The sequence below is a fragment of the Pseudonaja textilis genome, chromosome 4 (genome assembly GCF_049901715.1).
Source record: "Pseudonaja textilis isolate UNSWEBS1 chromosome 4, rPseTex1.2, whole genome shotgun sequence".
Taxonomy (NCBI): Eukaryota; Metazoa; Chordata; class Lepidosauria; order Squamata; family Elapidae; genus Pseudonaja; species Pseudonaja textilis.
In genome coordinates this window covers 35,680,205-35,694,838 of record NC_141993.1, presented here as the reverse complement: position 1 = coordinate 35,694,838, position 14,634 = coordinate 35,680,205, and the positions used below count along the sequence as shown (strand labels likewise).

Here is a 14,634-nt window from a genome sequence, read left to right as displayed (position 1 = left end):
ATTTAAGGGTAGCATAAATGCTTTTTTACATTGCTATCTAAAACAGCATATTAATGTGTCTGGTTTTCATCTGAAGAGATGGACCTGAGGAGGCAGGTGTAATTTGTCATTCCACTTCCAGCAGCAAAGTCTCTTGCTGAGATGAGACTAATCCAACAATACACCATTTCAAGATCTAATGGTTATGTAACAGTCCACGATGTGCCAACACATTCCAAGAGTCCTACAGTGCTAGACTATTGTGCCAACTGTCCAGCATTTAAGCATGTTGTTCAGGAACAAAATCAAAGAAAAGTGTAAGGAGTAATACAGGAGTAAAACACTTGCACTCACATTGTTAGTGCCTACAAGCAAGGGGCCTTTAAGAACTTTGATGGGAGGAAATTCATTCAATTATTTTTCTTAAATATATTATTTTTAATATTTGATGTGGATGTATATGACAGTTTTCATGATGAAGTACAAATGTTACATTCTTATTACCGCCTTGTAAAGACATTGTATTGTTTGTCGTTAGAAAGACTTAACATCTTTTTTTACAGGACCGTAGAAATAAAACAAAGAACAAAATTAATATAAAAGTATATTTTCAAAAAAATAAAACCAGAATCTGAAAAAAATCAGAACATAATATTGTATTTCAGTTGTCTTAGTACTCTGTAGCAACATAAACATTTAAAATCTTAAACATCATTATATAGAAAGAGTGAGGATGGTGAGGATGATAACATATTTGCTAAAATCAGAGATGAATGTCCAAACTGGATTGCAGTCTTTTATTTTGTATCTGTTTGTGTTTTTTGTTTCACATTAATTGAATTTTATCTAATATCCCCTTTGATCGTTGTTGAGCAGAGCTTTCATATGAGACAAGACAAAATCCATATGTTGTTCTAGAAAGAAATTGCATATCCTTCCTTCTTTATGAATTTAACAACAAAACTTCATTCATATGTATCTCTATATTAAACAGAAAAGTAGATGTCATCTGTAGTTGAGAAAAGCAAGCTGAGTACAGAGAAAACATTTCTGAAAACATTTAAGTGAAAAGACCAAAGAAAGAGTGATAGCAAGGCTATTTCTTCCTAAAATAGTAGAGAGAATTACTAGGTTTTGAGATTATACTACCTTGTAAATGTAATAGCTGTTTTTAATTACAAATTGTTTAATTTTTTTGCATTAGAGGCTGTATTGTGTATGAGTTTATATTGGAAAGTAGAGCTCCCTTGAGACCCATCTAGAATGTTACAATTTGAAAACAAAGGAAGAAAGTTACCTGGAGGTGTTTCCAGAGTTGATTTATCCTTTTTTGGTTTGATAGCTTTCTTTGATTTGTACTCTTTCTTGCCTGGTTTGAATCTTGGAGATTCTTCTATTTCTGCAGAAGGTTTCAAGTCTTTTTCTCTTGGTTGCTCTGTGAAAGGTGACAAGTCCTCATTGGGATCCGGATAAGAATAATAGTGATTCCTATTGAGGATTTCTTGTAGGTAGTAGTCCTGGTCCTCCATGGGGAGAGCCCATGTGATAAAGCCATGCAGTATCAGATCAAAATAACAAAAGACAAGGTAGAACTGAAGAAAGGATTTCTTGAAAATGGGAACCTTTTTCATCATGTTTATGTTGTGCTAAAACAATGTAGCACTTTTCCAGACTAACTTTAAGTAGAGTGAAAAAGAAAGATAAAAGCAAGTGAGCAAGGAAAAAGAAGAAAGAAAGAAAGAAAGAAAGAAAGAAAGAAAGAAAGAAAGAAAGAAAGAAAGAAAGAGAAAGAAAGAAAAAGTTATTTGCTAGTAAAATCCAAGATGAAGAGCAAAGTCTGCAATTAGAGCTTCTGCTTTGGGAATAGTTTGCAAAAGTTGCAGCTAATGAAATAGGAGTGTGGAGTGGAAGCAGAGGGAGGAGAAAACAGCTACAGTTCATGTGATCAGCAGAGCTTAAGAGTCAAACACATATGTAGGCATATAGGAAAAGAGACATACTTGACAGGTGTGATTTTTTCCATCCCAAGCTTTTAAAGAGATTGTTTTTCTCCCCCTCACTTTTGCCCCCTCCCTACTCCCCATTAAAAATTCAATTAAACTCGTGGCTTCTAAGATTCTGGGTCTTTGAATGCTGCTGTAATACTGAGTCTGGACATTGTTTATTCAATAAAGTAGGGGTTGGGCAGAAAGTGAGTTGGCCACAAGCCTTGGTATCCAATTCCTTTTTACAAATTGTGTCCTTTGTCTTGCCTGGATTGTGTAGACAGTAATGTGTTTACTTCTTCTTCAGACGAAACTGAAGAAGAAATGGAAAAATGTTTTCTCCTCTGGTGCAGCCGGAATCTCCAGCAGAACATGAAGGTTGCATTCTTGTTCTAGAAAACAGGAAAGCAGACTCATGAAAATGCTTATTATCCTTCAAGCATTTGAAAGAAAACAGGTGCAGATCATCATCAGCATAGAAAAGTGGTATTTTTTCATTCGTACAGTCTGTCCCCTTAACATCTGAGAGAGACTAATATTGTGCCTGTGCCACAATAAACTGAGAATAAGCCTATTGCTTTTTAGTAGAAATGCATAGGACTACATTGTAAAGCCCCCCCCACCCCCCGCAAAGTCCAATTGAACCTCAATGTAATGGTGGTGGGTAAACAGTATAAGCCTTATTATACTGCCCAACACAGCTCTGTCCTGGAGAAAGACTTGGGACCTACTCCATTCTATCTCCCAAAAAACCCTTTATGGATCAGTTCAAAGATATGGTACCAAGCAGTGTGACCTCCTGGCTGTTTCAATGAGACCATTGAAACAGTGAAGGAATTCATCTTCTGGTCTCTAAAATCAACAAAAGTGGTGACTGCAGCCCTGAGATCAGGAGGCATATATCACGTAGAACAGGGTTGTCAAATTCGATTTAATTGAGGGCCGCATCAGAGTTGTGTTTAACCTTGGAGGCCAGGTGGATGTGGCCAGGGTAGGCATGGCCAGCTCATCATCACTCTTGTCAGGGACACCTATGATGACCTGGACGGGGCATGGGGGATGCATTGTCTCCAGTGGAGGAAGGCAAGACCAGGGAGAGCTCCATTTTTGATGGCAACTGCTTCCTGCACACCTCTTCCAGTGAAAACACAGCTCCTGCAGTCCAGAGGTGGTATTCAGCAGGTTCTGACCGGTTCTGTGTGTGGCCCTCCTGAGCTCCGTTTTAGACTGTGATGGCCTTCTGGAGCCCTCTGCCAGCAAACACAAAGCTCTGTTTTCACTGGCAGAGACATTGTGGGCCTGTCCCTCACTGTTTCCAGAGTGGCCCTGTAGGCCAGATCTAAGCACCCTGCGGGCTGGTTCCTGTCTGTGGGCCTTGAGTTTAACACCCTTGACACCCTCCACATTCATCTCTAGCATGAATAACTTCTGGAAAAGTAAAGACATCAATCTCACAACCAAATGCAGATTAGTTAACACAATATTTTTTTCCAATTGCTACCTATGGCTGCGTGACTTGGACTCTGGAAAAGACAGAAAGGAGACGGGTAGATGCATCTAAACTGTGGTACTAGAGGTGACTATTAAGTATGCCACAGACTGCAAAATAACAAATAAGCCCTAGAGTGACTTTCACCAAAAAATACCATTTGAAACCAAGATCACCAACAGAGGCTGTCACACTTTGGTCATGTCATGAGAACTGACTCACTCAAAAAGTCAATCATGTTGGGAGTGATCAGCAGAAAAAAGAGAAGTGCCACCCTAGTCCCCACTGGCTGCCCACTATAAAAGATGACGCTACAATGACTATGGAAGATCTGAAGGAGGCAACATGAAACAGAGGGGCATGAGAATGCTGATCCATAGAGTGGCTGAGGGTTGAAACAACTGAATGGCTGACAAAGATTATGACCAGTGGTGGGATTCAAAAAAATTTACTACCGATTCTGTGGGCGTGGCCTGGTGGGCATAGCAGGGAAAAGTTAGTGCGAAATCCCATTCCCTCCCCACCCCACTAACCTGCTTTCCAGCTCCATTCTCCTGTGCAGGGCAACAAAAGAAAAGCCAACTGATCAGCTGAGACTCGAGAGGCAGAGAATAGATGGGGGCAGGGCTAGTCAGAGGTGGTATTGCCAGTTCTCTGAACTACTCAAAATTTTTGCTACTGGTTCTCCAGAACTGGTTAGAACCTGCTGAATACCACCTCTGATTATGACACTTTAAAAGATTGACAGTCAAGATATTGGATACTTTTAAATAGGATGTTTACCTATGTAGATTCATATTTTGTTCTCTTTATGTTTACAGAACTAAGTCAAATTGTTTGCTAAGTTATTTTGCTCAAAGGGATTCTTATAGTTTTATTCTTGTTTAAGAAAAAAATAATAAGAAAAAAATAAAAATAAGAAACTTTGTAGCTTAGAAGTCCACGAAATGGAAAACATTTTACTTGAAGAGTGCAACCAAAGACCCTCTCCTGGAATTTCCCATCAGAACGTTCTAGGTGGACTATATCTCAAGGCTAATTCAGTGTATAGAATTGAACAACTTGTTACAAGTTATAAAATGTTAAATTTATGGGAATCAGTTGAAACTCAGAATAAGCTCCCTGATCCTTTTATTTTCATTTTCAAAAAGCCACAAAAGGATATGGTGAAGTTGTCTATAATGGCTACTGACTGCGACTCAACCTGCATTAAAAATAGTCAAAAGAAATATTTTTAATCCTTTATGGAGTTTACCACTCCTGACTACCTTCTTAGCAAGTGCAAGCTATTTTTTTTTAACGGTTTTTGTTGCCTTTTGTGTGATAGACCTAAATCCAGAACAAAAGTGACACAAATTATAGTTACTACACCCTTTCTTGTTTGCCTAATCTAGAGTAGAATTGTATAGACCTCTCTGTGTTGTGGTAATTGTTTGCCCAGAGTGCCAAATAAAAAGATGTACACTCACTGAATTCAATAGATCATTTTTTCTCTTTAACAGAATTAACAATTGTTGCAGGATAAAAACAGATGCTGTTTGTTAGGTCTATTTGCTCTGATACTAATTGTTCTATCTACTTCTTTGGCCATTTTCATGGGACCGAAGTTAATCTCTTTCTTTTTTCTTGGCTTTACAGCCAGATTCTTGACTGAGAACTTCATCTTGCCCAGGATAGTTATGCATATTACAGTTTTCCAAGTGATTTACTATGATGAAAATAATACCCACATTCATATTTCACATCTACTACGTGTACCATAGCAATGGTAATGAACTTAAAATGAAGACAACCAACTGTCCTCCCATTAGAGGCATTTGTTCCTTTTAAGCTGACTTGCAATATCTATTATTTGATTTATTGTACATAATGATATTCTCCAGACACTTGTTTCAAATTGCTTTCTGAAAAGCATTTTGGAGACTGTGGATTCTTTTTTCTGTAAGTCTGAGAAAATTTTCCAAATTTCTTTGGCATGATCTAAATCTTTTAAATTCAGAGGAACGGCTTCACTCGCTGCCAGATAATCTTAGCTGCTCTGTGTTTTCCAGCAACCCAGGCTCTTTATTCCTAAATTGGGCGTCTCTCCTTGTCTAGCACAATGGTGATTCCTAGAAAGTATTTTCACTTTGAATGTCAAAGGAGTATTTTCACTCTGAATGACCAGAGGGAGGGTTTTGATCCTTGCCCCTTCCAAACAGGCTGAAAATTTCTTGATTCCTTTTTGGTTTGCTTTTTTTCTCCAAGTTTTTCTTCATTGCTCATGAGAGTCCCACTGTTTTATTTATGAAACCTTCTTGTACATTTACTGAATGCTGATATTGAAGCATTCTATATGTGTATGTCAATGCTCCTGAGAGCTGGAATTGGAGCAAAGATTAACAAAGGAAACAATACAACTGTGACAGAAAGAATAGTTATTTATAAGAAATGTTTTATAGAGCTAGGGAAAGATTATCATGTAGCTAGCCTACCAGGAAGAGAGAACAAGAATAGGTCATGATAGAAGAACATGTCTCAGATTAACCATATTGTAGACAAACATCATAAAAATGATAAATAACAAAGGAACACAGAGTTAATTCACCCCATCTTCAACCATCTTGGTCCGTATGTTCTGAGATTCTGACCTAACCCTAACCCAAATTTTGCCACTGAATTTGTGCCTACGGCTAGCAGCCATACAGCAGGACCTATAACATGTCTTCAGATCTTAACCATCTCCTTACTAACCATTGGTTTATATAATCTAAGTTGAGAATATTGAAAAAAGGGACAGAGAGATTTTAAAATCTAAACCTGAAAATATGAAATAAAAATACTGCGACACTGCTCAGAACAATCCAAAATACTCAAAATGATGGCACTGAACTTTTATTTTAAATGTGGAACAGAACATACATGTTATATTTCAAGCTTCAATGCTTTGGCTAGGTGTTCTGCATGATTATCCTGAATTTGCACATTAGTGTTTTCCACTATATATCAATGAAGCATCTGTGATGCAACCTTGTGACTTCCCCAGTTTGGAATGTGTTGGTTGGATAAGATCAAATAATGCTATCTGTTGAAGATAGTAACATCCAGAAACTGTTTGAAAGCAGTAATGGTCCTGGTAACTCCTTCACTCATATTTACAGCATGTAAACACAAAGTGAATTTAAAAAAATAAATAAAATAATCTAACTATAAATAGAGTTCTGTAAGCCTCTACACATCTCTCAACAAAATCATTAGCTATTCTTGGTCTTTCCTACCAAGGGTGGATGCCATGTAGCCCATGGATAAGCACCTTTCTAGAAAGGAGAAGCAGCTAAGGAATATGAAATAATGAAAGCTGAAACCTAGCAGTTAAGTAGATTTGCTAGTTTTAAAAAAGAGGCTGCTGGTTGTAAGAATATCACAAGAGCAAATTAAAGGTAGATAGAATGCAGAAGACTAGAAATCATAAATCTAATAAAAAAATGCTCATAAGACATCCCCCGAAAAAAAAAGAGAAAGAAGTTGTGAGAAGGAAGATTGCTGTTGGAGGTATGGATGTAAATAAGGAGACCAGTGTGAAGAAGATATAATCAGCAGTCTAGCAGTCTGAAAACGTTAGAGCAATTGTGTCCAATCCATGACCCATGGGCTACATGCAGTCCTGAACAGCTAGTTATGGGACCCTGAAAGATCATAAACTTTTAATATATTTATGTGATATATTTTATATGTGGCTCAAGACAATTCCTCTTCACTCACTTTCTCCCTCTTCACTTTTAGTTCGCTCAGGCAAACCAAAAAGTTGGACAACCATGCCTTAGATGTTCCAGGCAAAGCTGGCTTGGGAAACAAGGTTGGAGGAAGAAATTAGTATTGTTATTTCATCCAACCCATTATTAGGTAGAGTCCATTAAGAATGAATATTGTTGCCAGGGCTAGACAAAGGAGAAAATTGAAAGCTATGTAGAATCCACAAGAAGCTAGATAAGAAGACAAGAGACATCAAGAGAGATTTCTGATTCCCACAGAGGAGAAAGATGAAGGCTGGTATAGACAGGAATGTTGATAAAAGAACCACAATTACTATTCTCTTAGGTGGACCAACCTCATTTGCTTGAAGGAAGAAGATGGAAGAAACAACAGAAGTGAAGGAAGAAGTTGGAAAGGGGAGAAAAAGTGGAAGAAGAGGGAGAAAGTGAGAGAAGAGAATTCCAAAAATAATTCAACAATTAAGAAAGCATTGACACAGCTAAATGTTGTGATTGGAAGGATCGGTCCTGTTGGGAGTTTTGACTCTGATGACTGTTAGATCGTGGATTGACGTCAGAACCAGGAAACGTTAATCTGAAGGGCAAGCCAGTTAATTAGCACGTTGCCTTAATGGGTATAAAAGAACACAGCTGAGCTGGTGCTTTTCGCCAGGAACAAAATGACAATTTTGAATGAGGACGTTACAGCAATGAGCTCTCTGTTTGTTTGAATTTCGAAGGGGAGTCCTAACAGTTTCTGCCAGTCGTTATCTTGTTATTTCCTTCAGTTTGATTTGATTGTGAAACGGCTGCTTTATGTTTGTTCATTTGAATTTCCAAGAGGAGACATAACATTATTGTTCCTGGCCCAAACAAACCATCTTTCAAGCAAGATGGATTTAAATCAACTGCAGCGTTTGGTAGAGCAGCAACAACAACAAATTAATCAGCTACTGCAAAGCAATGTGACGCTTCAGAATCAGGTAACACAATTGCTGAATTATGTTTCCAGCTTACCAAGCCCTGCTGCTGTTCCCCCTGCCCCTCCTGAGAGGAAAAGCCCAGTATCCATGCCGGAGAAATTTTCAGGACAAATGGACATGTTTCCAGCATTTCTGGGGCAGTGTCAATTATTTATGTCCTTGAGGCCTGAAAACTTTCCAAATGATCGGGCTAAGACAGGATTTATTCTTAGCCTTTTATCTGGGCAGGCTGCTAATTGGGCTACCCCCTTGTTAGTTCAAGATAGCCCGTTGTTGAATGATTTCCAGGGTTTTCTTCAACAAATGAGAGTGATGTTTGAGAACCCAATTAAGATACAAACTGTGGACAGACGGTTATGGGACATTAATCAGGGGAAACGTTCCCTGCAGGAATACGTTGCAGAATTTCGTTTGCTGTGTTTGGACTCTAACTGGAACGAACCGGCTCATATGGCTGCATTCCAGGAAGGCTTGTCTGATGCCATCCAAGATGAGCTGGTCCATGCAGAGAGGGCTTTAACTTTGGATGCATTGATAGTTCAGTGCTTACGAATTTAAGCTCATTTACAGCAACGTGGACGCAAACGGCTAGGTATGGAACCATCTTCGTTTCCTCGTGCACAACCCACGCCACCGAGAGTTTTCCAACCCACGGTTAATGTTGAGGAGCCGATGGAGTTAGGCGCACTCCACCCTCGCTTAATGGTGCGAGAACGTTCGAGAAGGTTCCAGGAAGGCTTGTGCCTTTGTTGCGGGGGTCTGGGACATTTTGTTAATTCCTGCAAATGGAGAGGGACCCGCAGACCCGTACCTGAAACCACTCTTGGCTCGTCAGGAAAACAGGGTAGACCTGACCTCAAGGAAACCCTTGGTCGGACACATTTCACATCCCCACCTCAAATTGCTGAAGTAAATCCTGGCCCTCCTCAGCATTTACTTTTGGACACTCGAATTTTTCTACAGTCACAGAAGGAGGGAATTCCCGCTGTTGTGTTGGTGGACTCAGGGGCTACAACCAGCTTTATGGACCGAGCTTTTGCTATGCACTATGGGATCCCATTGGTTGCTGTACATCCACCCATTAAGGTGGAAACCGTGGATGGGCGTGAGCTCAAGTCTGGGCCCATTCGTTTCGCCACCCAGCCAGTGCGTATGATCATTGGGGATCATGAGGAGGCGATAAGTTTTTATATCACCTCGAACCTTCATCTCCCTTTGGTGCTCGGAATGTCCTGGTTGCGGTTGCACAATCCGTTGGTGGCTTGGTCGCAGAACGGTATTTCTTTTCCAAGTCTCCAATGTGTAGACCACCTGAGACAATTGGAACGAGCGACGCCTCCATTGGCTGTGGGAGACAGAGTGGGATTGTCAACGAAACATCGTCAAGTTAATCATCAGACTCGGGGGAAGGGCCCTGCAGTGGGGGATAGTGTTGTGATTGGAAGGATCGGTCCTGTTGGGAGTTTTGACTCTGATGACTGTTAGATCGTGGATTGACGTCAGAACCAGGAAACGTTAACCTGAAGGGCAAGCCAGTTAATTAGCACGTTGCCTTAATGGGTATAAAAGGACACAGCTAAGCTGGTGCTTTTCGCCAGGAACAAAATGACAATTTTGAATGAGGACGTTACAGCAATGAGCTCTCTGTTTGTTTGAATTTCGAAGGGGAGTCCTAACAGTTTCTGCCAGTCGTTATCTTGTTATTTCCTTCAGTTTGATTTGATTGTGAAACGGCTGCTTTATGTTTGTTCGTTTGAATTTCCAAGAGGAGACATAACAGCTAAATAATCAAGAAGTAAGAATAAGAAGAGTGAGGTGAAGAAGGGTGAGGTTAGTTTTCAGGCAAAGTTTTTAAAGACAAATAAAGTAACTTTCAAAGTGAAGTCCAACTAAAAGGGATTAATTAATATTGAAAAGTAAAGAACAAACTGTTATAAATATAAATAAACAAAGCTTCAGAATGATTGAAATAGTGTGTTTGATACTATTTTGCATATAATTATGCAATAAAGTGTCTTTTTGTAATAAAACTTGATCTCTTCTTGGTAGCCATCAATCTGTATAAAAAATAACCAAACCCAGATTCATAATGAATAATCTCATTCATTCATTCAGTAATACAATAAAACATTTGGGAGATGAATTCTGGCGTGATTTCATATATGCTGCAAATTATGTGTGTGTGCATTTGTAGTGACAGCATCTAACTGACCTTGGCTGATCTTGAGAAACATAGCAGAGTTACAGCTGCTTAGATGGGAGATTGCCAGCAGGACTGGGAATGTGAAGGCAACAATGGTAAACTACGTTTGCATTTTTGCAAAAAAATAAAAACACATTTGAATATGCCCATGAGGTCACCAAAAATTGAATTATAGATGAGAGAGTTTTTAGTTATATTGTAGTGATTTAGTTTCTGTTCCATGCATGAATCAACTTGATTTGTATACATTTTAATATAATTTGTTTCATAACTAAGCTCAGGGTCCTTTGCAAGTACAAAAATTATTCATTTCGAGCTGGATACACATCTTATTTTGGGGCACATATACAGTATCCTTTTCTCTGAGCATGGCAACAAGATACATTCAAACACACCAAAATGTTAGAAGAGAACTCAATCTGTTGGGTAAAGGATCATTCTCCATCAATCTGCCTAAGGGAACAATAAGGTACACCAAGATGCAATCATGAATTGGAATGCTTATTTTGTTGCATACGTTTCACCAAACTTTAAGGGAATTTTGTAGCAATTCAATTAAGGACAGAATATGTAGAAGTGGAAGGAAAAAGGTCTGTCTTGGGATAGGGGCACAGGGCCCTTATTCCTATATTGCAGGGGTGTCAAAGTCACATCATCACAGCTGTGTCACATGACATATCAGTACTTTTTTCCCCTTTGCTAAACTGAACGTGGGTGGGACCAGCACATGATGCATTCAGCCTGAGGGCCGGAAGCTTGACAGCCCTGCTATATTGCTTCTTATTTAGACAACTGCAAAATTATCTACATGGAGCTGTCCTTAAAAACCATCCAAAAATTTCAACTGAGATAGAATTCAGTTTCCTGTTTCTTACTTATTCCTGTCACATAACACCTGTCGTATGGATCTGCACTAGATACCAGTTTGTTTCCAGATGCAATTTAAAGTTCTGTTTACCATCTATAGAACCTTTAACTAGAACCTGGTTATCTCCAAGACTGAGAGCTCCACATAGAATCTGCCTGCAGACAGTGCATGTTCACAGTCCTTTTCAACTGGGAAGTTGGGGAAAAGGGCACTTAGAAATTAGCATTATCTGGGGAAGGCTCTCCTGTGGAATAGTTGCCTATAAAACATACACCAGTCATTTCCCTAATGATCTTTAAGAAGTTGGTGAATACCTGGTGGATTTAAAGAGCCTCTGGAGAAGGATCTTAATGATGTTGTGGAATATTTTCCCAATTATTGAGAGGCTCTGTGCTAATTGTTACTTTTTTATTGTAATATATGACATTGTGTTTTCTGTTTGTGGTTATTTTATTATTTAATTTATAACTCACTTAGAGTTGGTTCTGCTGAAGCTTCATAGTACATAGTAAGTACATTGGTAGGTAAATAAGGAGAGAGAGAGAGGGAGGGAGAGAGAAGGAGTGAAGGAGATTATTCAGTTGTGTGAAGCTTGACACTGCAGTAGCAATCCTTGGCACTTGGTTGAGTTTGTAGCCTGAATCAGAAAACCTGACAGATTTCTATATTTTTATCATTTTGTGTACATGACTGAGGTAATCATTACATGGATCGTGGAACAACAGCCAATATTATTGGCTTCATATAAATCACTAAAAGTTACAACTAATAAATAATTTACTTCCAAAGTCTACAAAATTCATCACTCGATAAAACTGTGATGCTCCAGGGCAAAATTTACGCTCTTTAATACAGAGCTATTTGTAATTATTTGCTCCCCTGGGAATTTTCAAGGAGCTTTAAGAGTGGGGATCCACTTCACCTATTTTTTAGTTGTTCAGTGTTTAAATAAGTGGATAGATATGTCAGTTCAAAGAATGAGGTAGTAGAGACAAGATTAATGGGAAACCTTCAACTGCAAAATATATTTTGTAGGGGGAAAAATGGCTACAAATTCTAGCTTGGTTTCAAGCAAGATAAATGTAATTATTCTTCTGAAGCTACTGATAGCCTGGATATTTCAGCAACGTGGCTGAAGCCTATCAAAGGATGTCCACTCCATTCAGGGAGAAGAGCTGAAATCCTTCAACAAGGGACTCTTTCGCCCTGCTTGCTTAATGACTCAGAATATCATTTAATGAGCATAACAGAGAGTGTTGGGAATGCAATTGTTGAACAAAGCAGTTACATAGGCATCTAGCTCAATAACTGAGATTCTGGTCCCAGTTATGATCATTAAGTGAGGAAGGAGGTCAGGTAAACTGGTCCTGCCATTGCCTGCCAGAGGGTAGTCAGCCATATTCAAGCTGGCAGGAAGTAGGTAGTCTCTTCTAGTCTCAGATTCTTTTGCCCGCCTTTGGTCCTTCCCTTTCTCCTTTTAAATATGAAAATATCTCTGAAACCAGGGTCCAAGGGATCATAGATTCTCTAGCATATTTGTGTGTGTGCATGTGTGTGTGTGTTGAACTGTGTACATTATAAATATTTATTGTTGTGAAATTTCTGCTATATTTTTATAATGATTCATATTTTTGATAATTTGTTGTCTTTTATTTTATTAAATAAAAAGGATCCTGGCAATTGCAGTCAAAGAAACAACTCTTGGGAATAAAATCACATTTACCATTTATCAAATTAGTTTTGGGGCTGATAAGAGATTTGTACTGAACTCAATCTTTTAGACTGGGTGCAAAGTAATGTCGCTCAGGATCTGAATTGTGATGAGCAGGATTTTTGGACACGATTGTAGCTAGATAAAGAGAACATGAGGGTGGGAACCATACTGTTGCGGTTCTACTGATGCTATATCATCCAACTAGTGGAAAAGAAAATATAAATGGGCTCTTATTTGTTTCTGTTGGCTGACTGTATTGTTGGACTGGTCTTTAAGCAAATTAAAATGTATATTGAAGGAAGATAAATAGAGAACCACAAGCCTGCTAGGTTTTGGATTATGGTACAGTTGTATGCTCCATAACTCGACTCTGCTACTGCTTCCTGCATTTTATTCTGTGTCTCTTCTTGTTGCTGTTGGACTTGGGAAATGTAACCACAATCCCATTTTGTGGGATTCAAATTCAAATTCAGACTCAAATTCTTGGCTTTCTAAAGTGCAGCTGAAAGATGTAGTAACATTTCAAAACAACTTAAGAACCTAATAGGAGCAAGAATCACCGAGTTCCACATTTTCTATGGTGAACATTAGAAATACTTAAAAATGTCAGCCCTCACCTTTAATTTGGCTAGTAATTCTCTTGACTTGACTGCAGTCCTACAAAGTGTGTGTGTGGGGCTTTATACCAACCCACCCCTTATGATTAAATGCATAAAGTTCCTGGTGTCCCTCTTCAATTATCACTAGTGGTACATTTTTCTTATAAAAGTTCTTTGGCAGACCTCTTAGCTGGTTTTTTTAAAAATGTTTGATCTTAAAAGCATTGGATTTCAGATTTAGAGCCGAGGTAGTTTCTCTGGAATTTATGTACTGCTCAGTATATGTCTTTATTCATGTATCACATTGTAAGTACACATGTAGCATGAATTATTTTAAATTTGCATTGTTCCAACTTGAACCTGAGCTTCAGTATAGATTACCAACCATTGTAGATTGTAATGGCAGGCAGAGGCTTGCCTTTTTTATTTGATTCATCATAAAATGGGACGAAACCCCTGCAAACAGAAAGCAAATGTACATGCTGTTATTCTGAAAAGAATATTCAATCATGTTGCTTGCTTTCCTTCCCATCTACACTCTTAAATGGTAACAGTTTAAGTTTACTTTATTGGATTTAAGTTTATTTTATTGATTAGCCCTTGGGCCATATCGAAGTGCAGAGTTCCAGACACAAATTATTACTAAAATCTGATAAAAACAATTTAAAATGAAATTAGAATAAAATACAGTTTAAAATTAAATTAGAATAAAATACAATAATTTAATATAGAGATAAATAAAATATGATAAAATTATATTTCTGTGTCATCCCTACAATCTACCCCAATCAGTCCCACATATGCTGATCTCAGCTGAACCATTTTGCTTAAGTACTGTGCTGTGTTAAATGCTTTTTTCAGATTCTGGCCACACATAAAGTTGTTTCTATATAGGGATACCAATGATTCATTTGTTTAGTATGTAGACCAAGCTTCCTGTCTCTCACCCTCTTATACAGGTAACAATCAAATAGGATGTGAGCCAGGTTTTCTACCTCTGGTATTCGGTAAATGCAGAGATGTCCATTGTACGGTATAGAGTGGAATCTCTCACATCTGACCATTGTGTCAAGCTGTTTGAAT

At 38.4% G+C, this 14,634-nt stretch overlaps 1 protein-coding gene across 2 annotated transcripts in view; it reads right to left on the bottom strand.

Moving 5' to 3' along the window:
- The window catches only part of CPXM2 (carboxypeptidase X, M14 family member 2), a 96,631-nt gene extending 94,620 nt beyond the window's left edge, over positions 1 to 2,011 (bottom strand). The window contains exon 1 of one of the 2 annotated variants that reach the window (XM_087932565.1): positions 1,277 to 2,011. In XM_087932565.1, the coding sequence (XP_087788691.1) occupies positions 1,277 to 1,613 (337 nt within the window). In that variant the 5' untranslated portion in view covers positions 1,614 to 2,011. The remainder of the gene's footprint in view (positions 1 to 1,276) is intronic. The other variant, XM_026704930.2, reaches the window with a different exon arrangement.
- Between the last annotated feature and the right edge of the window lie 12,623 nt (positions 2,012 to 14,634).